Raw genomic sequence first — 25,302 nt, 5'->3', positions numbered from 1 at the left:
AGTAAAACATCAAAAAAAACCCCATTTTTTCCAGACTCAATCTTTAGGTGCAAAGAAAAATAACTTAAATTGGCAGGAGCACATTCCTGGTTGGTTGTTTCAGTAAAAGCAGCTCATTATTTGAAGGAAGAAACTCTTCCCCCAACCTAAAATAAATGGAGATTTACAGTGCAGCCCCCACCTGGCTTAGGATGAGAACAAGACTTCTCACCAAGGTATCCAAAACAGTCAGAACCCAGAGTCTGGAATATTTCAGTCTTAGATCCATAGAAAAGAATCACAGAATGGTTTGAGTTGGAAGGGCTTAAAGACCTTGTTCCAGCCCCTGCCATGGGTGGGGACACCTTCCACCATCCCAGGCTGCTCCAAGCTCCATCCAACCTGGCCTTGGGCACTTGCAGGGATCCAGGGGCAGCCACAGCTTCTTTCTGTGCCCAGAAAGTGTGGAGAATCCCTGGCTGAAGCCTCCCTTCCCCTGATTCAGAGAGGTCTGTAACTTCCATGGGTCACCTCTGAGGAAGGTGTTATCCATCCCCACAGGAGATGTTGGTGTGGGAAGCAGCTCAGATCACAAAGGCCTGACTGCTGGGACAGAGCACAGAGCCTCGTCTACTTTTAAAGGCAGGGTCCTGGGCAACGTTTCTTGTAGTCAAGGAGAATTTGAGTTGAAAGGAATTTCAGTTGTGTCCCAACAAAGCACTATGGCATGGAAACAGGATAGAAAGCTTGGATGCACGTTCTGGATCTGGTTTATAATGAGAATTTTGGGGCCCAGGCAGTACTAAAGAGATTTCCAAGGTTTTCAAGACCTATGGCCAGATCTCTTGGGTAAAGTTTCCTCTTATAAGGGACTGTTCTATCCAGGCTGAACTGCACAGTTTTTTGAGTGAAAACACCTCCAAGAATGATCATTATTCTGTGGCTTTGCACCCTGCAGATTTTTATGTTTACATGCAGGAGCTGTGACCAGTGGTAACAGCTTTGGCACCTTAAAGGATGTTTGTTATTGCCAGAGGAATTCCTGCACTAACTGAGAGTGTTGGACATCTGCCACTTGCAGGTTTGTCACAGAAACCCAGAATGGTTTGGCTTGGAAGAAACCTTAAAGCCCATCCAGCTCCACCCCTGCCATGGGCAGGGACACCTTCCACTGCCCCAGGCTGCTCCCAGCCCCATCCAGCCTGGATTTGGACACTTCCAGGGATCCAGGGGAGCCCTCAACCCAAATGAGGCTGATGTAGAGCATCCTCTGAGCTTAATATCTCAAACATCAAGTGTAGACCAACTCTTGCTCTTCTAGAACAGCTGTTTTCCCAAGAAGGGACACTCAGGAGTGTCACCCAGCCTCTGAGAACCCTGAAGTTTCCAGCTGTGTGTTGCATTCATGTGAATATATCAAATATCATGTTATATCTGCCTGGGCTTTGGAGCGAGCTCTAAAAAGCACATTGCTAACAGTGTGAGGCTTGTTAAAGTCAGGGGTTTAGCTCTTCTCTTCAAATAAGGCAAGGAACCCATTTCAAGAAAAATGTCCTAGATACTGTAATTCCTACAGGGAAAAAATGGAAATTCATCTTCCCTTTAAAAAAAACTTTGCTTCAGATGAGGCCATGTGCCTTTGGTATTTATAGAGAAATACTGGCAAATTTGGTTATAAGTGACAAAAAGGATGGATAATCCTGACTGATTCTGAGGCTTCATGCCTTGAGAAAATCATATAAAACCTAATTCTTGAACATGTTTCAAAATTTGCACTGAAACACATGAAGAGAGCTCTAAAAAGACAGAACACACTGATTTGAGGGGGAAAAAAAGACAGCAAGCCCACTCTTAAACCTGATATATCACCAAATACCATAGTGATAAATGCTGTAAAAAATTCAGGGGTTTAGGATGGACACATCAAAGTGGAATAAGAAGTTTCCAAACTCATCTACCCTATGCTTACTCTCATCTATTAACCAAGCTCCATTTATGTGTCCCAAAGCAGAGACAACCTTCTTTTCTCAAAGCACCCTGCAAAAGTGGAAAACGGAGAGTCTGACTTCAAAAGCTCTCCAACACTCTAACAGTAGATCAAGTGTATTTTAATTAGAAAAAGGTTCAGGCTGCAGAACACAGGTCTGGCTCTGGACCCAAACTGCTCTAAAATGCAGCCTGGCTGTCATCTTTCAGCTGGGGCCTCTTACTTTTACTGTGGAAATAAAAATGAAAAAAATCCTCCACTGTAGCATTGGTAGGAGTCCAAATTGACAATAAAGTTGCTGGAGTTTCTTGGGATTTACCCTAACAGGAAGTTTTATCGCTGCACATCAGCGTTACTCATGCCTCAGGTTATGAGTCAAGTCAAAACAAAGCAATCACCTCTTAAATTGTGAAGGGAAAAGAAAGTAAAAGTGAAATTTGGAGTATGCTGTAGTCAATAACCTGATGTTGGCTTTAACAGAAGGAGGGTGTCACCCAGAAAAGTGTCTGTAGGAATTCCAGTCTTTGCTTTATTTTGCACATAATGCACATTAAATAGCAATTCTGAGAAGTGCAGCCCTTAGGCAAACATAGTTCTTGCTTAATTTGATTAGGAATTGCACTTTTAATCAATCATTCTTAAAGGTAAGAGGTCAGCAATTATTTTCCTTTAGATCTGGAGATTTCTGCCATCTGAAACTGGAGAAAAATCATCAGCTCTTCCTAATAGTGGGTTTCTTCTACGTGTGCTACATGAACTCAAAAGTTCTATTGCCTTGCCGCAGCAGCTTTCTCCATTTTTTCAGTTTCTTTATAGATAAAACAAGCTAATTTTAAGCAACCAGGAAGTTGCCTGGTTTACCTGAACCATGCAGAAATCTCACCATAATAAAATCCTATTTAATCGAAATTTGGCAAATTCCCTCTCCTCTTTGCTGGTGTTTGAATGTAAAATATCTAAGAATGCATTTTGATTTCCAATTGTTTTGGTTATTTCACCCCTTGGAATAGCACAGCTCTAGTCCAGATGTGTTTTAATCTTCCTTATTGTCCCTGCCAAATTTCTGTTTCCCATTTGCTGAGTGCTCTCATCATGAGCAATATGTCTATGTCACTTCCTCCCTATATGCTCAGGCTTTTCCTTGACTCATGCAATCTGGAAGAAGCTAAGCCCAAAGGAAAACTGAAGCCCTTTAGGGTTACTATTTTTAAATACAGGAACTTCCATGGGGCTGTTTGAAAAGGAGATTCCTTTTGAAGATAATAAACAACATGCGAGAGATAACATTTGCAGATCCTCTCCAAAGTGTCCCAGCCCCAGAGCAGGTCAGCAAAAATGACAAACCAAAAAGCATCAAATATCCAAAGAAAAGGCACAGAGAACCAGGTTTCCACAGCCTGATGCTGTGGGGTTTTGAATTATTTGCTGAAACGTGGACTGTCCCCATTGGTTGTGGATGCCCCATCCCTGGAAGTGTTCCAGGCCAGGTTGGAGGGGGCTTGGAGCAACCTGGGATAGTGGAAGGTGCAGGGGATGGGACTGGATGGGCTTTAAGGTCCTTTCCAACCCAAACCATTCTGGGATTCTGTGATCTGCACCACCAGGCTTCTGGGGTCTCTTCCTCTCCTCCTCAAGGATTGGCCTGACTTCCTGCAAACACATCTTTGATCCCAATGAGTGCAAGGCCAGCTGGCCATGACACAAATCCTCCTCTTTCCACATGAAATGGGAAGGAAGGGAGGGCCCCTTTGAGCCCAGAGACAAGAAAGGCAAAGGTGTCCCAGGCAGGGGCAGCACATGGATCAGGAGTTCATTGCATTCCTTTTTTTTATTTTTCCTGAGACTCTGTGAATTGCCATTCCCTTTTAAATGAGTCCCTTCTGGCAGTCCCACATTGCAGTTCTGAGCCCCCCTGGACACGAGGTGATCTCACATTTAGAGCAGAGTGAGTGCCACACAGCAAGAACATGCTCAGAGTGCACCAGGCTTCTCTGCTCTCAAACAGCCAGGTTAGCAAATACTTTGGGTTTCTGCCAGGACCTAAATGCATTCCAGCTGAGAATCCTAGTGGCATTCAGTGGTGCCAGGGTGCCAGGCAGTGTGCTGGGGTCCCACTGCAGAGTGGAATCAGGAGTAAAACCCCTGTTGCTGCTCAATGACCCAGTCCCACTCACATTCCTCTTTCACTACCACTTTTCTGTTGCTTTTGCTTAAACAAATACTTCCAGCAGAAGCTTATCTTTGAAAATCTTGTGGTTTATAGTTTATTATGAAAAGTAATGATAGGTTTTTTTCCTATGCTAGCAGTATGTATTATGTATTTTTCCATGTTATTAGGGGCCAGCTGATGGCACTTTTCCCCCTGGCTGACTCTCCTCTACCTGGACACTTATTTCCATGAAACTTTCAGGAATGTCCTATCTGAGATTTCTGCCCTCTGGTAAATCTGCTTGAGTTAAACAATGAATTGCAGGGTTTGAAAGTGAACAACACACAAACACAACGCCCTTGTCTGATTGCAACATCATTTCCTAAGGAAATGAAAGGGTTTTTTTCAATCAAACAAGAAAAGGCATGCACTGAGCTGGGCTTCGTGGCTCTCAGGAACTGTTCATCATCATGGCCAGAGCACAAGAATGTCTGATACTGAAGGTGAGCACAGTTTGCTCTCAAGGCTCATTATTTACAAGGCAGTAACTCCGTGCAGAGGTTCTTACCAGCAGCTGTAGCACTTCTTTATTCACAATGTAAATGTGCTGTGTAAATGCTTGTAAAACTTTATGAGCTCCATTGCCTCCAAGCACTTCAGCCCAGGTATGGTTAATAAATCCTGCATGTGCACTGTCTCGACCCCCTCCCCAACCCTTCCAGGGCAAAATTCCACAGGCAAAGAGTTCCCCTGCACCCACTGAGCAGTGTTAGCAGTTTTTTGTTTGTCTAAAAGACACAGTGCCCTTGTAAGGAGCTGTACCAGAGATTTAATTAACTTTACTTTTTCCATCCACCACCTGTAGCCTCCATCTCACACACTCCCAGCCTTAGTTATTGACGCTGCTGAGTGCCCACACCATCATCAATGATTTCTTTATTTCTCTAAGAGACTTCCTTAGGGTGAAAAGCAGCAGCCTGGCTCTCCTCGATCTTCTGGAGAATTCCCACTAGGTGGCACCGATATCCAACATTCCCTCTCCACCTTGAGTGCGGATTCCCTTTGCTTCGCTCCAGGTCTTCTCTCTCCCTTTTTTTTTTTTACCAGCATTTCCAAACTCTGAGCTCATCGGTTTTAATAACTACAAAAACAAACAGCTCACTGAATATTTTTTCCTCTCCTTACAGTGCTGGATGGATCCAAGCCAAAAGCCAAGTTATGTTTTCTCACAGACAAAAAAAGATCAATTTCCAGTGTGGTTTCTACAGCTGGTTCGGGAGTCTGACTGGTACAGCCATTAATTATTTCTTTTAGGACCTTCATCATTCGAGTCCTTAGAGGTTATTTACTTTGTCATCCTCACTCATGTGCATAATAAACCTGACCTCTGCAGGAACACCCTGATTCCAGACAGAGCAGGGAGCTGGGAAACAGGGAAAGCTGTGAGGAAAACTGATGCAGCAGTGACTGAGAGCTGCCAGCAGCCATTCATCTTCCAGGAAATAAAAGAATGCCTCAAACGAGGCTTTGGTAGCAAATAAAAGACAAGCATTCTTTCAACAAGAAGTAGTCAAGTGTAATTCTCACTAATAGGACTGAAGTAATTTTGGATATCTTGCAGAAGAGATTTTTCAGCAGGTTTTTCTCAGATTCAGCCCTTTCTCCACTTCTCCATACTCTTATAGGTTCCCAAACAAATATGTAGAATTCCTTTGGTCTGGAACTAATTTTAGATGGTCATGTAACAGCAAAGCCCTTCCAAAACTAACAATTACGAAAGATAGTTATGTTTTGGGAAAAAAGCCTGCACACATTTTCCTGGTGAACAGCAAGAAGCTAGAAGTCAATAACTCAAATTAAATTAAAACTGCTATTTGGGGATAACCCTGTAATTGACTGGATAAACAGCTTCTGTTTCTGAGTCTGCCAGGCCATGATAATATCATTAACAGAGATAACAGTCCCATGAAAATGAATGTGGATATGGCTGTTGAAGTCCTGAGTTCATTTTAAGCTCATTTAAAATTCTTTATCTACATTTCTTTAGATTTTAAACATAAATTCCTGAGTGGTTGTTTTTCTCTCCTCAAATTAATTCGACAAATTAAGAGTTTCCAAACTCCATTTGAAAGTCTCCATTTCAGATCCTTTAAAAGTCACAAGGACATCCCAGACATAAACATTAAGGAATGTACATTAGTTCATCACTCACTATCTTACAGTGCAATGATAATGTAAACAATTATGAAGATGGGATTTCTGGAAGGCCAGGCAGCTTTACAGCTGTGCGATATCAGACTCTGGCTTTTATTCAGGTGCTGGAAAAACAAAGACTGTAAAAAAAAAAAAAAAGTGGATAAGTGTGACAAGACTGGAAAAAGCAGGGGGTGGAATAATTCAAAATTCATTGACCTATTTACTCCTGTATCTGCCAGGGCCTCTGGACAGCCCAACAGGAAATGCACCAGGAAAAAGTAATCACTGGAGATTATCCTGTGTATGAGAGAGAAACAAAGTCTGCAGTCAGCCTTCCCAAGCTCAACAATTTCCTCTAACTCATAAAAAGCAGAATGCAACTGCTGTCCTTTGGAACAGCAACGTGGGGCAGCCCCTTCCCCTGCAGACAGGACAGAGAATTCCCCAACACTCCGGGCACAGAGAGCCCAGCAGGCTCCTGCGTCCTCACACCTGCCTGGTGCTCCCCCAGGGATTTTTCCTCCATTTGGGATTTTCCCCTCCCATTCCCAGGCTGCAGGCAGAGCCCCAGGGCTTTGATGCGCAGTTGTTCATCCTCGGGGCAGCCCGAGCTGTTGTTTTATTTCACCCACTGGTTCAGAGGGATCTGCAGCACCAGAAAACCACACAGAAGCAAAATAGCAACAGATCCCTGTGAAAATGCACAAAATGTACCGTTAGATCAGTGCCCAAAGGCTCAAATATCCTGCCCCTTTATTGTAGGAGTATCCAAATTATCATTAGCACTAAAACACTATTATTTTTCTTTTTGTTCCTCGGGAACAGGGGTTTCCAGTTCTAAATTTCTCATCAGGTGGATCACCTCACCACTGCTTAAAGTCAATTCACTGTTTAAAAGACATGGGATCCTACTCTTTATTTTAAGTGTTTACTACTGTTTTTATAGAAGCTGTCATGTTGAGAACAATGGAGCATGTAATGGCATGAGGAGGGTGGTTTTTTTCCCTGGGGATTGCAGCAAAAGGCTGATCAAATTTCAGTGTTTCTTAGAAGTTGTTCTGCCTTGACAGGCAACTAATGGCTCCAGCAGGGGATGCACTGAATTTCAGCTGTGGTGACTGCATGGCAGTGACACAGAGTCACACATGGCCATTCCAAGTGCATCCTGCATGTAAATGCAGTAAAGTGAATGTGTAGCTCCGTGGCAAATTCAGCTCCACTACTTCCAAGTCCTGCTACGACAGCTGTACATTTGAATGCATCCACTTACCTGCATGAATTATTCACAAAGGATAATGGTTTTGAGCCAGTAAAATGACAAGAGTGTTTTAAGTCAGGAAACAAGATAAAGTCCCAGTGTAGCCTCCTCAGGCATTTCCACCAGGAACCACATTTCTCACATTTCTCAGTGGGGAATTGTTTAAATTAGTCATTGTATACCCACAAAATTTTCTCACCAGTGTTTCACCCCCATTCCTACCATGAATGCTGAAGGGTTTACAAAAAGTTGTCTTTATGTGTATTGATGAAGAAAAAGTCAATCATCATCTCCTATTCCACAAGCAGAACTGGGGGCACCAGAACATAAATGTCAAAGCTCTGATACCCTGGAGTGTCCAGTCTGGGATGCCTTATGTTTGATTATTTTTTCCCCCAGAATATTAAATAGCACAGAACTTTCTATATCAAAACACAGCCCTCTTGTTCTCACCTCCAATCTGGACATAAGCAAACAGAGTTTAATTGATTACTCAGGCTGGACACTCAGACTTAGCTGAGCTACAAAAATCCTGACTTCCCCCAAAGTCATAAACTATGACCTCAAGCAGGGGTAAATTCAGCTTTCCCAGAAACATTCACCTCTTCAAGTGCAATCTTTTTATTCTTGCAGCTTCTGATTGCTAAGAGATGACACTGCATGTTAAAACAATCTTTGTATGTCTCAGTAAGCTTTAGCCACTGGAATGTACTTTGTAGCTGGAGAGGTAACAACAGATGCCTTGCCAGGACATTCCTTCATTTCTGGCAGGCAAAGAAATGTTCTGTGACTTGTGTGGGACAACCTGCCCCATGCATTTCCATTGCTTGGGATTCCTGATCCACTGACTGGGAAGATTAAAATAAAATACAAATAACTAAAAGACCTGATCCCTGATCTGTTTAGCTGCTGTGCTCATTGCACCATCCTGGAAAAACTCAAAGCTGTTCAATGATCATTTTTATTAGAGATGCAATAATTGTGGCATCGAGTTTAGTGACAAAAAGTGACAGAAAATACAAGAAAATTATCTTATGAGGAGGAAAATAAGCAAAGGAAACAAGCAGACCAAGAAATGTAGTTCTGTGGTGTCCAAATTACAGGGGCGTGCACTTCCCACATCTTGTGGTTGATGATGAGAACCTGTGTCCAAAAGAAATGGGATTTTTCTGACATCTCTCCCCTGGTCAGGTTCTCACTTACCCAGGTCTGAGTGCATGGAGAGGAACTTCCAGGGTTATAATTTATACATGTCTCACAACTTAGAGGAACTTCATTTTGCTCAACATTCCTTGGTTAGATGGGAAGGAATTGGCCAATCTGCGGCCAACGGCCGGGGCTGAGCAGCACAAACCCCCCGAGCAGCTGGGTTGCACAAGCCTCCTGTGGGCAGGAGATGAAAGCAGAGCTGATAAATGGCTCCGTGTGAATTCCTGCCACCAGTTCCCTCCGCAGCCTCCCAGCTCCCCATGCTGGAAACCACCCATCCCTCATCTCTCCTGATTAGATCAGGAACGTTCTCTCCTAGCAACTAATTTAATGCTTTTTAATATATTACAGCCTCTTTTAGGTCCAAACCTTTCTATTTTGGGACTTCCAATTCAAATTGGCTTAATAGCTTTGCATAATAGTCCCTTGCTCCCAATAAATTCCTCATTTCAACTTTAATTGGTTTGTTCATGGAGAATCACAATTTACATGAGCTGAAGAGATCTATCACTAGCAGCTACTGAATATAAGTAATATTTGATTAAACGAAATGAGATAGTAATTTGCTTTTTTTTTCCCCTAGTATTTGTTAATAATATTGCCAATTTCTACTAGCAGTTAAAGTATATTTACACCATAATCAATTAAATGTATTTGGAATAGATATTAAGTAACATTGTGGGTTCAGTGTCCTTTTAAAATTACATTTTATCATTTTAAACATTTTGAAATATCAGCCAATTGTTCTCCAGTGCAAACTAATCAAAACTGAAGACATAGACTGGTTTTATGAGTGGTGATGTAGGCAACAAGTGGAAACACAAAAAAATTAAATCATTTGAAGAGCTGTAATGCTGCAGTATAAATCACCTCCAGTGATTTGAAAGTCTCAGTCCAAAAATAAAGAATTATCTCATTTTACTCAGCAGAGCTCACCTGAAGAGCCTGGAAATGGCAAAAGCACAGGACAGCTCTGAAGGAGTTTGGTAGAGGGAGGGGAGCTGCAGCTTGGGTGATACTAAGAAACTTCCTGGAAATATTTTTGTGAAAGAAATGGATACTCTAAACCAGCATGAAAATACCTCAACTTGAAACACTTATGGTTGGAAGAAAAGATTTTAAATGTAACTTTGATTACCCCAGGAAGCTTCCTAAAGACAAGATAAAAGATTATTTTTTTTTTAAATCATTGCTGTTTCAAAACAATTACAGTTCCTTCCTGGGTGTCTAATTCATAATTCCAAACACTTTGGTCCTCAAATGACAGCGAGAGATTCCATTAAAGGAGAATATATCAAACAGATATTTGAAATACACATAGAAATCATATTAGCTTGTGGTACTGACTGCTATTAATTACTGGAATATGCAGAATATTTGAATAAGAATTTCTTGAGCTTCTTTGATGTTGTTTTTCTATTAAGGCCAGAATAATGCTTATGCAAAACACAGATTTACGAGTTATATATATTTAGGAAAAAAATAACTTTAGCATATTAATTTGATTTTTTGCTTATTCTTCTACTTTAGCTTGAGAGTTGGTTGGGTTTTGTTTGTTCTGTAATAAAATACACTAGGAGAGGCAGCTGTATTCAGGCTAAGTCTGAACTTGTGCTGATGAAGTATACGTGACACATTTTTCAGCACCACAGGGGGATTTGGGAGCACTGAATGAGGATGGCACATTTTTGGGAGCTGAGATGCACCAGCGGCCTGGGCTGGGCTCTGGGGGAAGAAAAGGCCAAGAACAGCGAACACTGTGACAATCAACACCCAGAACAAAGCTATGAAAAAACAGATTAATGTGATGAGTAGGTTTAGATGGGATATTGGGGAAGAATTCTTCTTTGTGAGGGTGAGGAGGGGCTGGGCTGGCATTCCCAGAGAAGCTGGCAGTGCCCAAGGCCAGGCTGGACAGGGCTTGGAGCAGCCTGGGACAGTGGGAGGTGTCCCTGCCATGGCAGGGGTGGCACTGGCTGATCTTTAAGATCCCTCTAACCCAAACCATCCTGCGATTCCATGAACACCTCAGGGGCTGGGCCACAAGAGGCTCTTTGGGGCTTTGCCTTCCCGGTGCCCCTGAGCCCCAGACGGTCCCGGCGGTGCCACCGGGGCAGGAGCTGCGTGTCACCCCCTCTGTCACAGCCCCGGTGTCACTGCTCCCGGTGTCACCCCCTCTGTCACAGCCCCGGTGTCACTGCTCCCGGTGTCACCCTCTCTGTCACAGCCCCGCTCATCACCGCATGAGCCCCGCTCCCCCCACACCGGGGAATGCGGTGCTGAGGGGATGAGAGCATGAGGGGCTGAGGGGCATGCGGGGCTGAGGGGATGTGGGAATGAGGGGGTACGGGAATGAGTGGATGAGGGAATGCGGTGCTGAGGGGATGCGGTGCTGAGGGGATGTGGGGCTAAGGAGATGCAGGGCTGAGGGGGATGCGGGGCTGAGGGGATGTGGGGCTAAGGAGATGCGGTGCTGAGAGAAGCGGGGCTGAGGGGGATGCAGGGCTGAGGGGGATGCGGGGCTGAGGGGGATGCAGGGCTGAGGGGGATGCGGGGATGCAGGGATGAGGGTCTGAGGGGGATGCGGGGCTGAGGAGATGCGGGGCTGAGGGGGATGCAGGGCTAAGGAGATGCGGGGCTGAGGGGGATGCAGGGCTGAGGGGGATGCGGTGCTGAGGGGGATGCGGGGATGCAGGGATGAGGGTCTGAGGGGGATGCGGGGCTGAGGAGATGCGGGGCTGAGGGGATGCGGTGCTGAGGGGATGCGGGGCTGAGGGGGATGCGGGGCTAAGGAGATGCGGGGCTGAGGGGGATGCAGGGCTGAGGGGGATGCGGTGCTGAGGGGGATGCGGGGATGCAGGGATGAGGGTCTGAGGGGACGCGGCGATGCAGGGATGAGGGTCTGAGGGCTGAAGCCGGAGGCTGGAGGGGCGGGCGGGAAGCGCGGCCCGCTGCGGACGGACGCGGCGGGCACCCAATGCGCTCCGGAGGGAGGGCAGAGCCCCGCGGCCCGACCCAATGAGGCCGCGCCCGGAGCGGGACTTCCTTCGGGGATCCCGCGGCGGGGGAGCCGCGGCCGAGCGGGGACACGTCAGTGCGGGGCCGGGACCTGCCTTTGTTCCCCGCAGCTCCCCCCGGCCGCAGGGACCGGCACACGGCTGCAGGGACGCGGAGCATCCCCGGCATGAGCCCCGCCGCTGCCCGCACCGCAGAGACCGCCCCGGGCGCCGCGGCCGTGCCCAGGGGCTGAAACGCTGGGCCGGCCCCGCCTCCGCCGGCCCTCCTTCCCTTCCTCCTTCTCCTCCTCCTCCTGCTCCTGCTCCTCCCGGGGCCTCCGATGCCGCCGCCTCCCGCCCGCTGCTGAGCCGTGACGGGCGGGGGCCCTCGGGACCCCGCCGGGGACATGGGCAACGGGATGTGCTCCCGGAAACAGAAGCGGATTTTCCAGACGCTGCTGCTGCTGACCGTGGTGTTCGGGTTCCTGTACGGGGCGATGCTCTACTACGAGCTGCAGGGCCAGCTGAGGAAGGCTGAGGCCACGGCGCTCAAGTACCAGCAGCATCAGGAGTCGCTCTCGGCTCAGTTACAAGGTACTCCCTCGGCAGGAGCCTCTGCTGCCCTTCCCCAAGGCTTGCAGAACACCCTCCTCCTCCTCCTCCGGCTGTCCAGCCTCTCTCAAAGTTTTGCTCCTTCTCCCCCTTCTTCTCCTCCAGCCTGTGGGGTTGTAGGGTCTCCTGCCCGCCGAGGTCAGGGGGAGGTGTTGTGGATTCCTGCAGAGCTCTCATGTCCTCTCCCTCCTGCACATCCCCTGGTGACTCTTATTCCCAAAGGACTGCACATCGCTTGGCGATTGCTGGCACAAAAGGGAAAGGCCGGCGTGCATGGCAGACTGTGTCCAGTCTGGGATTTTTGTAGGCTTCCCCCACAAAAATCTTGCAGGGTTTTATGTTGAGCATCCATCTGCAGCTCCTGGGCAGCATAAACCTTAAATAGCACCAGGATGGAGGAGAGGAGTGTTCTAATAAAGTGGTTTTAAAGGGTGATTTAAAAGTAAAGTTCAAGTAAGTTACTTGGGTAAGGGTGCTCTGTTACTTTTGGAATAACTTTAAATTTCTTGGCTTAAAGGTGCCACATAAATACAGATCCGTGTGTATCTTGGTTTAGGGATGCAGCAGATGTGGGTCCTGTAGTTGAAGATGAAAAGTTGTCCATGTCTGACATCTGCATGCCAAGAAATCAGAGGCAAAGCAGCAGGGATGTACCTGAAACATCAATGGTCTGGGGAGTGAAAGACCTCAGCACCTCTCTAATTGTATAGTGCAAGGTTATCAGGTCAGCACAAAGCCCAGAGCCACCTTTCAAGTTTTCTCTCTCAAAATAGCATGAAAGAAGAATCAGAGGATCTGCTGTAGCAGCACTAAACTTCAGGGTGATCCTCAGCCATCCTTTTCCCTGTGGAAGCATCCATCAAAGCATGCCTGGCAGCACACAGTTTGTGTGCAGAGAGCACAGAGTTGGGTTTGTGCTGTTAGATTCTTACAGTGATTACTTCCTTCAACGTCTTCAGTCACCAGCTGACACCACCCTTACTCAGTATTTCAATTTCAGGCCATTTCCAGGTAATACCAGGGAGCTCTTTGCCAGAAGCCTTTATTTTAGGTACAGAAAAGGTGTAAAGGCTTGGCTGGGAAGGGGGTGTGTGGCAGATGGCTAAAGGGCTACTCTTGCTAGCCTGTGCATTTGCCAACAGAGGACACAGGAACATCTTGTTCTCAGCTAAAATTTGACAAGTTGGCTTTTTCTGTTGCTCCAGCTTTGCCAAAGAGGAGCGTGAACAGACTTTGTCCTGCCACAGAGAGGAGATTCTCTGGGTCAGATATGTGGGGTCTGGGTTGTTGATTTGAACTTTCCAAGCTTGAAACAAGATTTTGAGTAGCCACCATGTATCCAAGCGTGTTTGTGGAAGCAGCAGGCAATTGTGGGAGCTGCGTTTTCTGTAATTCTCTTGCTTGTTTCAGTGTATCAATGGGAAATGTGAGATGTGGACCAGGATCTGGTAACATTAATAGATTTGATGACCCATGCAATAAACTCACATGGTTCTGGGATTCATGCCATTGTATCAAGCCCATTAAGCAGGAGAATTTATCTATGCCAAATACGGTAGCAGTAAACCCTGTTTTAAAAATATAATCACTGGCAATTAAGTCACAGAATACAAGGAAAAATAGAATGTAACAATAAAAAATGGTTCTTTAAATTTTTTTGTGTTGTGGAAGTAGCTGTTAGACCTAAGAGAGGATGAGAGCCCAGAGAAATACTAACTGCAGCAGCCCCTAGCTGCTTAATTTCCCTCTAAAGTAAAGGGGGTAAAGTAAAGTAAAGTTATATTCCTGAGGACTCCAGAGGATCTGGGAAATGAACTTTTCTTCCCTTTCTGCAATGGCCTCCCCTGCACAATCACCTGGATTTCTGCAGCAGAAAAAATTTGTTAGTGAGGAGAACACAGAGAATTCAGGGCCTGTACCCAGCTCACCTGTAGAGACACAGGCTGACTGGTGATATCCACCTCTAACCCCATTCCTGGACCTGTCCTGTTTAACTCTTGGTTATGGAATAACAGGAGGGAATTTTCTTTAAGCAGAGACTTGGAAACAACATAAAATCCTGACAGCAATTCCAGTTTGCAGGTGCAGTATCTGACTGCACTTTGAACTTTTGATTTTAAATAACCTGGATTTTAAATCAACAATGTTTCTCTTGCCAAATTAAAAAAAAAAAAAAAGAAAAACAAAACCCCAAACAAAAAATACCCCTCTGTGAATATCTGAGCTACGTGTCTTGGCTGTCCAAAGATTATTCTTTGAGCTTATTGCTTTATGAGAACAATAAAATTAAAGTATTGCATTGGTAAAGTAACACAGCTTATCTTTTCCATGCAGCATAACCAGTTTCTCTATAGATCCTGGACTAGAGATAACTTTGGGGCCTGAAATATGATGGAAGCACTCTGAAATCTTTTAAAAATAAACCACTTAAAGGGCAAAGTTAAAGGAAAGGAGGGTGCTGCAGCAACAGGGATTGATTTCTTGGTGTTCACAGCTCTCCTGGGTGCTTGGATAAGACTTCAAAGCTGAGCAGAAAAGGATTCCTTGGACTTCTGTTTCCTGAACAACCATTTCATCAGGAGGCTTTTATAGGTTTAAATGTAAACTACAAAAATACAAAGGCAACTTCTAAAAGTGGTGTTTCTGAGAATGCTGAGGCTGTGTTGTGGTGGGCTGGCTGTGCCCCTGGGAGTCTGACTGGAGTGATCTCTTGGAGGGCAGTGAAGTGTCACCTGTTGTCTGACTTCTGTAGGGTTTTGTTGTGACTGCTGGAGCCCACAAAGGCAGTTGCTTTCCTGATTGCACACAGAGGAGCTTGGGAGTTCTCCTGTCAGGGCTTGGGAGTGAAACTTGAGTCCATTTGTGAAATGCCTGAGGTTCATGGACACTCCTGAGTTTATGGACGCAGTAGCAGTTTAGGACCTGAATGCCTTTGGTCTGCCCAAAATCTGAATCAAGATCCTCAGCTGTAGCTCAGGGTGCAGCTCCCTTCACTTCCTGCTGTCCCCTCTACTGTTTTTCATGTTTTTATGGGATTTTTTCATCTATTTAGGTAACAACAACCTTCTTTTTTGTACTTGCCAGTTCTTCATACCCGAATGAGCTGTTCTTTCTGTTTTTCCATGAAAAGCCAGCTGTCTTAGATTTTTATCTTTTTCATTGCCTGGTTTTGTTCAAACACAGCAACACCTGAAGGAGTCTCAATCTCCTGGGAATACGTGGGAAATACCAGGACAGAATGCACAGGTCACTGGGAAATGGGGCAGGAGGAGTCTCAGAATCATTTAACACACACACCTGATCTGCACAACCCATGGCCATGGATCTGGGGGTTCTGTTCTCCCTGGTGGTCACAGCTTCAGCCATTCTGCTGAGAAGTGTTTGTGCCCCTGGGAATGAGCCCAGGGTACCAGGGGAAGGGTGGCAGACCTGGGAAACACAATAACTGGGTTAGAGAGGCTGGGATCTTAAACTCACCCCCTTTAGAGGATCAGATTGCAGAAGATTTTGTAGAACAATATAAAACTTTGGTATCTTTCTCTAACAAAGTTTCTGCTGGGCATGGAGAAAGTAGGGCTGCTTTTGTAATTCACAAAGGGAATACCAGGGGCAAAATGCAGAGATGACACAGAATTTTTTGACTGCTGAGCAAACCTGAAGTCATTGTTATCTATAAGGTCTTTCATAGAGAAGCTGATCTTCCCAGTAAGCTGATTACTTTAAAGTCTCATTCTCTGGGCACTATATACATTTGAAACATGGAGATAATCTTACTTAGTAGTTCTTAAAGTGATAAAAGCAAAACCTGATGCTTTTTGCTTCCTTTAAAACTGTGTCAATCTTGAACTATTGGCCGTACAGGACCAGGCTTCAGTTTCTAGAACAGAACCACACTGAGAGCTGCAGGTGAGCCTGATTGTACCTGTGACTGCTGCAGGATTGGAAGTATCTACAGACATCTTTTTAGCCCTTGCAGCTTCTGTTGTCTTATCCTCTGGGTGTTAAGTAACCCCTTGTGTACTATTTTAATCTGTTTAATCTGTTTTAATCCCTAATCCTAATAACAGCCTACAGTTAGTGCCTCTCACTACCTTATTTTTTCTGCTCTTCCTGTCAGAGTCTGATGGCTTTGTGCAATCTCTGTGAAGCCTGAGACTGTCCTGTGATCCTGGCAGCCAGCCCAGCAGGGACTCTGGGCTTGGGACTTTTCCCTGCTGTGGCCAAGGTGTGGATTTCCTCAAAGGTTTCTGATCCAGTGCTAGAAAGCAATGGCTGTAAAGCAAATGTAGATTGCCCTGTGCCTGTTGTGCCAGATGTCCTAAATGAAGGCTCCATGAGGGGGTGACCTGCTGGGGCTTGGTTGGATCTATGGTAGCTTTATGAGTTTGGAGTTACACAATGCAAATCACAGTTCTCAGTGGTTAATATTTATCATATCTGCATGCAAACTGCACAGATGCCAAAGCTGCTCTGACATCACACAGTTCTGGGTGTACTTCACTATTAGATCCCTTTTTTACAATGCCCTAAACTTGTACCTTGAGTTGGCAGGGCTGGGAAGAACCAGCACTACTTTTAATGGCTTATTTTTCACATGCATCAGACAAGTAGAGCTGCATCTACAGCAGCTCCTGTGTGTTTGGTTGCTCTTCCTCATAACAGAATCCTGAATTCCTGTCATTCCTGTGACTTTCAGGTTGCACATAACACTGATATCAGAGTGCTGCAGTGTTTTCTTGCTGCCTGAGAGGTCCCTGGTAGCACTATAAGAGGAGAGGTTGGTTCTGTGTGTACTTCCCCTGAAATAGCAAGTGCAGCATCCCAAATTCTGCTACCTGGCTTCCTGAAATGGAGAGCTTTGGGTTTTAACCTCCTCTGAGCACCTGGCTCCATTTTTTTTTACCTCCATTCACATTTTCAATTGATATTTAATGTTCTAAATCCTTAAAAAAACTTGAAATACTTGAAATTGTGCAGAATTTTAATATGGAAGAGGTATATGGTGTAATGTACCATATACCTCTTAAATATGTATATTTTTATATATATGCATTTGCATGTAAATATAAGTATGTATAAACTAGATAGCTATGTGTCTGTTTTGCAGCCCAACCTCAAGATTTTGGGCTATCTGGAATTATCCATCTGTTACTCATAACCCAAGTACAGAAAAGGTGCTGGAGCTCTGTTCAGATCAGTTAACTCAGGAAGTTTGTTTCCAGGTCCATAGCAGAATTTCCATGTCCAGCAGCTGAATTCTGACTTGAAAGATAAATTGAGCACGTGCCAATATTTATGTGTAATCCATGCCCAAGTGCCCTTTGCTTGTGGACATACCAGTTCCAGGATAAATTTCTACCAGAGCTGCAGCATTCCCTCTGCACCCCAGCTGGAGCCTGGCTGAGGATCACAGGGCAGCCTGCAGGAATTTTGAGCAGAATGAGCTAATGAGGTGGGTTTTTTTCCCTGGGCTTTGGTGTTCCCCCTCCCCAGTTTCACACAAGACCTGGTAGCCAACGTGATGCAAAATAGATCCAAATATTTGTTACTGATGGAGATTTAAGCCTCCTAAAGCTTGTCAGTGGTGGAGCTGAGTGGACACTTCAGAGCTGGGAGGCAGGATGGGTTGATGGTGGTGAGTTTGCATTCTGGCTTCTTGGACACTCATATTCCTGCCTGACTGAATTCCTGAGCCTTAAAAATGATGTTCCAAGCACATTGTCTCATGGGCTGGCTGTTGGCTTGTCAGCCTGTGAGTTTGGGTGGGGCAGCTTATGAGTAAGGTTTCCACCCTCTCAAAGATGTGAGTGCCCATTATAGCATCTCTGCTGTGCTGCTAAGGATATTGCCAGCAATTTGTGGCTAACAGAGTTCACTTTGCTCCTTTTGGAATGGGATCCTTGCAGGGAAAAAGTCATTTAATCTGCCCTGCTGAAAGTCAGGTGCTGCTCTGAGGTTTGATGGTAATGAAAGCTGAATAAATCAGATTGCTGGAAAAAATGAGCTCTACAGAACAGGTAATTAAAGCTGAATCCTTCATTGGGTGATTTTTCTTGGGATTTTCAGGATTCAGGGGTGTGAATTTCTAGTCATGTCAGAGCCTGAGCTGAGCTATTGAGGAATTCATCGTGCTTGGATGCTGTCCTTGTTTAAGGAAGGGTCATGTGAGCTGGCTGCACTTCTGATCTTTTTGTGGTCATGTAGCCCAACTCAAACCTCCTGAGATTTTCTACTGTATATTTTTAATTAATCAATAAAAGAAACTGCAATTGTTCCACCTTGTCCTCTGCATTTTCCCCCTCCCCTAAAGTACCTGAAATTAGCTGCTATCTTATTTTCCCGAGGTGATTCAGATCCCAGACTTTGGCAGTCATTTCCAGGGCTTAATTACAGACCTGATGAGAGAAGGATGTCCTGCCTGAGCTCCTAGAGGGCAAAGTAAGGAGCCTGCTCCTATCCACTCCACCACACTCATTTTCAGTCAAAAAATGAATTACTGACTCAAGCTCTTGATTTCTGGATGCAGTTTGTGAATGTACAGATTGGGTTTTTTTCTTCAAGCTGTATTTTTTACTAATTCCTGAATATCAATATTTATGTACATCTAACACCATGTAGATACAATCACTAAACCTTCCTAAAATTGAAAAAAGTGTAAAGGACTTTTGAGAACAGGCCTTTGTTTCCTGGAGCTGAGGGTTGAGCAGACCTAGGGATTCAGAGGTAATGTAAGAAGAAAACTGTTGTCTCTGCAGCTTTTATCAAATTTTATGTGTTTTTCTGCTAATTTTAGTCTAAAATCACTACACAGATTTTGTATGAACTATTTGCATTTATTATCACTCAAAAAGCCCCCAAATCCTTTATGATCTGCTGGTGTACAGAAAAGCAGCAATGCTGATCTCACCTGTGGTACCAAGGGTTGGAAGAATCCTTTTGTGGAGTGCACAGGAAATCATTTCTGGAAACATGATCTCCTTCCTGATAAAAGTCAGGTCTGGAGCCTATCTGTGAGGGATTAAATATTTAATCACATTTAATACCCCTTCTCCAACTTATTTTTAGCAGCAGCTATTACAGTTTACTCTTTGAACATGAGAAATCCTTCCTTCTGTCCCAACTTACCTCACATCTGTTGTTTCCTAGAGGTGTTATTGACTTCTAAGAAAGGCAGTGTGTGAGGCAGGCTGTAGTAAAAGGATTCTATTAAATGGAGATGTTTGCTCTGGTTTAAAAATTAATTTTCCTGTCATCCTTGCAATCGAATAGAGGCCACAGTGATCTCTTAGAATTACAAGTGTGTGTTTCTGGGGTGCATTAATGTGCCAAATTCTCCAGCATTCCCCATTTTTCAGAACTGCAGTGAAGGCAAAACTAGAATTGCTTACTGGAACTTTTTAGTTGGAACTTCTTCCTGGAATACTGAATAAGTCAGAGGAACAGGATTATTTTAAGTGATAGCTCATTTTTGGTGCAGGATCTCTGAACGTACATGTTATGTATTCTCTTAAAAAATCCCCTGAAAGTAAAGATCCAGACATTAAATACAAACTTTTCACATTGTTACTACTCTGAGCAAAATAAATGATTAGCAAATTCAATCAAAGCAGGAGTAATTTTTAAAGCACAAGTGCCAGTGCATGGTGTGGTTTTCCAGGAGGAATTTGACATGACTGACTGAAATTAGACAAAACCATTACTCGATCATGTGAGTAAATTGCAAAGTGTGGGAGTTTGTTTGGAAGTCAAGGTAATTGTCATAGTCCACCCAGTGCCAGCTGTGGTTTGCAGAGAGCAAAATGAGAGCAGTCCATCCCTGCCTGGATGTTCCACAGCGGAGCCTCACACACAATCAGTTTCCCCTTACCTTGGTCTCTTTTTCTGTCCTTTTTTGTGGCAATTCAAACCAGAAAACTTCAAGGACATAAATTATTAGATTTATATATTATGTTATTTATATATTATATATTATGTATCTATAATATGTTCTTCAGTATATTGTAAATATTGTGGCTTGGAGCAGCCTGGTCTAATGGAAGTGAAGGCCTTCCACGGCAAGGGGGTGGAACAAGCTGAGCTTCAAGATCCCTTCCAAGCCAATCCATTCTATGATAAATAAATGGGGTTTTGTGATGTTGTTTTCTTGCTCTGTAGTTAAAACAGAGATTTCCTTGTCTGTATTGTGGGAATACTTCCATTTTTCCCAAGATATTTGCAGTGTCACTGGAATATCCAAGTATTGCTAAACCCCCAGCTGAGTGTGTGAAATAGATGGAGCTCAGGCTGTGATACTGAGGCCAGCATGGCTTGTCCCGTGGTGGGGAATCCTGCTCCTGCAGTTTGATAAGCTGTTCCTGATAAGATTATCAGTAGTGAAATCAGTGGAACTTGTTTGAAGATTCACTGATTGAAAAGCAGGGCTGGAAGCTTGGGGAGCAGGTCTTGCTATATTAATAGTATCTCCTCCCAGCCTGAAATGTGTCAGAGTTGTTATGAAATGTCATCTGAGGTCAAAACTTTAATTATTGTCATTGGATTAAAGAATTTATCCTACACCCCATATTGAAGGGATTCCTCTTTGACTCATGGAAATGCTTTACTCTCAGCAGAAAAGCTTTTTCCATGGTTTACATTTTAAATGGTTCTATTTGCAGTGACAAGAATGGGGAATTAACTATTTTTATAGCAAGTCTGTGTTCTGCAGACCTTCACAGTGTCACCAGAGCAGTGCCAGGGCGGTTTACCCCGTGCTGCTGGCTCTGTTCAACTCTGCCACAGTGTGAGGGAAAACAACACTGAGTGTTGCCAAGACTACTGAAATCTGCTGGTTGTAAGTGAAAGATACTACTGTAAGTTCAGAGAAAGATTTGAGAATTGTGTAATAAGCAGTCATGTTGAAATTAGTAAAATTTCTTGTCTATATTTAAATCCCAATGTAATTTTAATTTTCCAGGGAGCTGTGGTATTTTAGACTCTGGGTCATCCTTCTGACAGACCAAATGATTAAAGTAATAACACAGTCACAAAATTGCTGATAATGTAAACAAGGAAATGCTTTCTTTTAAATGTACAATAATGACTTATTTTACTTAATAACAGTTTTATTGCTTAGAGGGGCAGAGCAAAGATAAGAGAAGGAAACTTGACTGTTAAATAATCTCAATTTCGTCACCTCCCTGACTCCTGTGTTGTAATTAACGCTCAGCACTGGTGGAGGTGGTGCAATCTGGGAATGTGCAGGGCATTCCACACCTCCCTTCTCCCTCACTTCCTTTTCTTTATGGGGAAAACCTTGAGGACTTGATTTTATTGGGGTGCGTTCCAGGAGTTTCAGTGTTTCCTTGTTGAAGGTGAAAGGTCTTTTATTGATCTGTGAGGTTAACAGTTGAGTTTCTGGGCTCTGTGAGTTTGTGGGTCTTTGTTCATTTGTGTAGGTTACATTCTATAGGTAATTTCAAGAATTAAGCTGACACCTGCAGTAATTCCAGCTTTGGAATAGTGCCTATTAGCCATTAAATGACAACATTTCCCCCCCCTTTTTTTACCATTCTATTAAATGTAATGTAGAAATAAAGTTCAATTATTTGTGCAAAGATCAGCGCAAAATTAAAATTACCCTAGGAAAAATGATTTGTGCATCCCAGCAGTGGGATTTTGTCAGATTCCTTACATAGGTTCCACCCCCTACTGGGGTGGACTTTTCTATAAAACCTGGTTTTCAGTGTATTTATTTCTTTCAGATTCTTGCTCAGACATCTTATATCCAGGCTGGCAGTGAAGAAGGAGAAATTCCTGCTGTAGTAACAAGCCCTTTGTTTGGGCTCTTCCTAAAGTTCCTAACTGGAGGAGATAATTCAAATTTATGGGAGATTAATTCCAGTATGTGCTTATAAAATCTGACCTGCAACCTACTCCCCAAAGGAGCAAGTGAGAAAACTTGGGAGCTGTGCTTTGTTAATAATTATTTTTAATCTACACCTTCAGTATATTGCACTTTATGGACTTTTATCAGAGGGGAACGTTAGGCCAGTCAGTAACTGCACTCAGAGGGCAGAGGTGAGGGAGGAGGTTTTTCCTCGCCCTTTTCAGTCCCCTGAGGGGCTGGTTTAGGACTTCTCCAGCTTTCACCCAGTATTTCAAGGATTGCTACTCAGCAGGTAGAGAGGCTGCACTGCCTGTGTTGAGACACTGCAAGTGCAGGGTGGAGCTCTGAGCTCAGCAGGGATTCTCTGAGCTCTGAGAGGTCCCTAAACCCCAAACCTGCCTTCTCTGCCCCTGCCTCCTGCCCCTGTGATGGGTTTGCTGTGCAGGGTTCCCCCCCACAGACACACTTGTTGAAGCAGCAGCAGGAGCTGTGGAAGGTGCACTTGCAGATGGAGCAGTGGAATGGAAAATGTTCCCTCCAAATCTCTTTGTGGTTTCATGTGTCTGCCAAAAACCCTGTTCCACCCTGATTGCATGGGAGGGGAAGCCCATTATGGATTTTCATTGCTCTCCTGAGCTGCTCTGCTGCCACTGTTCCTTTTGCACAATAATTCAGCATTCACCACCTTGAGGGCTGAAATAAAACCATCACTGTAGTGCTGTGTAGTGCTGCTTTTTTTTTTTTTTTTTACCCCTTCTCCAAGCCTGCTGGTGACTTTTTGAATATTCATTCCTGCTGGTTCCCTTCCAGAGGATGTTGATACATTGGCTCATCTTGACTGATGCCCTTGACTTTAGAAGATAAATAGCAAAGTGGAGATAGGTGCCAGGGATTGATTAGCAATCCAGCTTCAGAGCTAAAACATAAACACTTATAGATAAGGCTGCAGAATGCACCTTGGTGGAATTAAGAACATGTTTTAAGGTGCACGAGGAGTTTTCTGTAGCTGCTAAGATACAAATCTTTGTGTGATGCTTCTTGTTGAAGGCTTGTGTTCATCAATGGTTTATTCTCAGAAAAATGAGTTTCCTGGTTTTGATGTAAAAATCACTCATTGTTTTATTACAAATTAATAATTCATTAAAACAATGCAAACTATAATTTGGGCAGTGAAAGATACTTGTATTAAACTGAACTTAAACACATATAATTGTACATTTCCATGAGTTTTAATGGATATCTTTGCTGCCAACTTGGCTGTTTCAGATAATGAGAGGTGAGGAAAGGGTAAACAGGGGGTGATGTGCCACATCCCAAACTCCATGTCCAAAGCACAGGCTGAATGAAATCGTGCTTTACTGGCAGCCAGATGGGGAACTTTGTGCCAGAGGACATTGGATGTCCTAAACACACCTGGATACAACAAACAAAGTCATGAATGTAAACCCCATTTTGGGATGGTGTCTGCAGAGGAAGCACAGGCAGCTTGGACAGTCCTTGGGAGTCATTTTTGCTGGGAGGCAGTGCAGAGGAATACTGTACTCCCAGTTTTTGGAAGAATTTAGGGTGGTTCCCATGTTTCCCCATGCCTCAGCTTAGGCAGCAGTGCCCTGCTGCCCTCCTGGAGCTGTCCTGCCCCTGGGCATCTTCCTTCCCTGCTTGTGACACTTTGTGTGCTGCCAGGAATTCCTCTGGCAGCAGAGCTGCCCTGTCTTATTTCCTTGTCTCTGTGCAAACAAGGCAGGGGAGGATGGAAATGTGGAAAATGTCCCTGCATTCCTGAGAAGCAAAGAGGCTTTGGTAGCTCCACCAGAGCTACCATAAACAAATCCCTCACCTGGTTATCATATTCTGTGTTAGCAATGCAAATAACCCAGGATTTGGGATCGATAAAGGGTGCAAAAAGGGAAAAAGTTACTGTCACAAGGGTTACAAAGAGTTCTTTATCCCATGACCTCATTCCACTTGTATTTTCCTGGTGCATTCTGTGCCAGCACTCCCTGGGTGTGTTGGGGTGGATGGTGAGGTTTGTGTATGTTACTTTTGAAATGAATTGTGAACAAAATTTCTCTTTTCAGTTGTGTATGAGCACCGGTCAAGATTAGAAAAGTCACTGCAAAAGGAAAGGCTGGAACATAAGAAAGCAAAGGAAGGTAAAAATGTATTTTTCACTTTGACATTTAACTTGATTATAGTAGAAAGTCATTTCAAATGTTTTTTCTTCAATTTTAAATCAGTTGGGTAATATATAAGCAATATATTAGGATCCACTTGGCAGAGCTGTGCTGCTCTTTCTAGTAGTTCTTTTTTATTTAATCTTTTTAATCAGATTTTTATAAAAGCAATACAATTGACAGTTGACTGCAACATGAAGTAATAAACACAGAGAATATGTTTGTATCCATGTACATAAAAAACCCATCATGTATGTGGGGTATGGGCACATGTAAATCCTGTCCTGGCATGCCAAATATTTAAAGCTTGTACCAAAACCATGGGATCTTTTCCTGCATTCCATCAACTGGGAATTAAACTTGGAATCAAGTTTTACATATGCTTCAGGGTGAGCACATGCTTACACACCTTTTCCTGATCGAGACTGAATTCTAGGTGTGGGTGAGGCTAACACAAATTGTATTTCTTACACCTCTGTGTGCCCTCTGTGGAAGTTCAGCAGCATTCAGTCCTCTGAGTTTCCTCAGCCTCCAAATTCACTGCTATTTTCAGGGTAGAGCCTCTGTTCTTCCTAAAACTGAGGACTCAGCTGCTGAATTAAAAATATGGCTTGAGCAAAGCTGACAGGGAGTGAGGAATGACTCTCACCGTGCAGGTCTCGCTGGGTTTCTGGTGCCATCTAGTGTGGAGTGGTCCTGCTGCTGCCCGAGGGGGAGGCTCCTTTTCAGACCCTGGAAACAGAGAGAGGTCAAGAAATAAATGAGGAAATGTTTTATTATTTCTAAGAATACACAGTTTATAAATGTCCTTTTCCTTTTGAATGATGCTCTTGGTCCTCTGCTGGGAGAGTTCATGTGTCAGATTTAATTACCCATC

At 44.1% G+C, this 25,302-nt stretch overlaps 1 protein-coding gene across 2 annotated transcripts in view; it reads left to right on the top strand.

Moving 5' to 3' along the window:
* The first annotated feature begins 11,813 nt into the window (after window positions 1–11,813).
* GOLIM4 (golgi integral membrane protein 4) overlaps window positions 11,814–25,302 on the top strand; it is a 29,705-nt gene continuing 16,216 nt past the window's right edge. The window contains exons 1-2 of one of the 2 annotated variants that reach the window (XM_064385181.1): window positions 11,814–12,368; window positions 24,330–24,404. In XM_064385181.1, coding sequence (XP_064241251.1) covers window positions 12,182–12,368; window positions 24,330–24,404 — 262 coding nt within the window. In that variant the 5' untranslated portion in view covers window positions 11,814–12,181. The remainder of the gene's footprint in view (window positions 12,369–24,329; window positions 24,405–25,302) is intronic. The other variant, XM_064385182.1, reaches the window with a different exon arrangement.

Source organism: Passer domesticus, chromosome 11 (assembly GCF_036417665.1).
Source record: "Passer domesticus isolate bPasDom1 chromosome 11, bPasDom1.hap1, whole genome shotgun sequence".
Classification (NCBI taxonomy): Eukaryota; Metazoa; Chordata; class Aves; order Passeriformes; family Passeridae; genus Passer; species Passer domesticus.
Note: the sequence above shows the minus strand (reverse complement) of the source record. Positions and strands in the feature narration are given on the sequence as shown.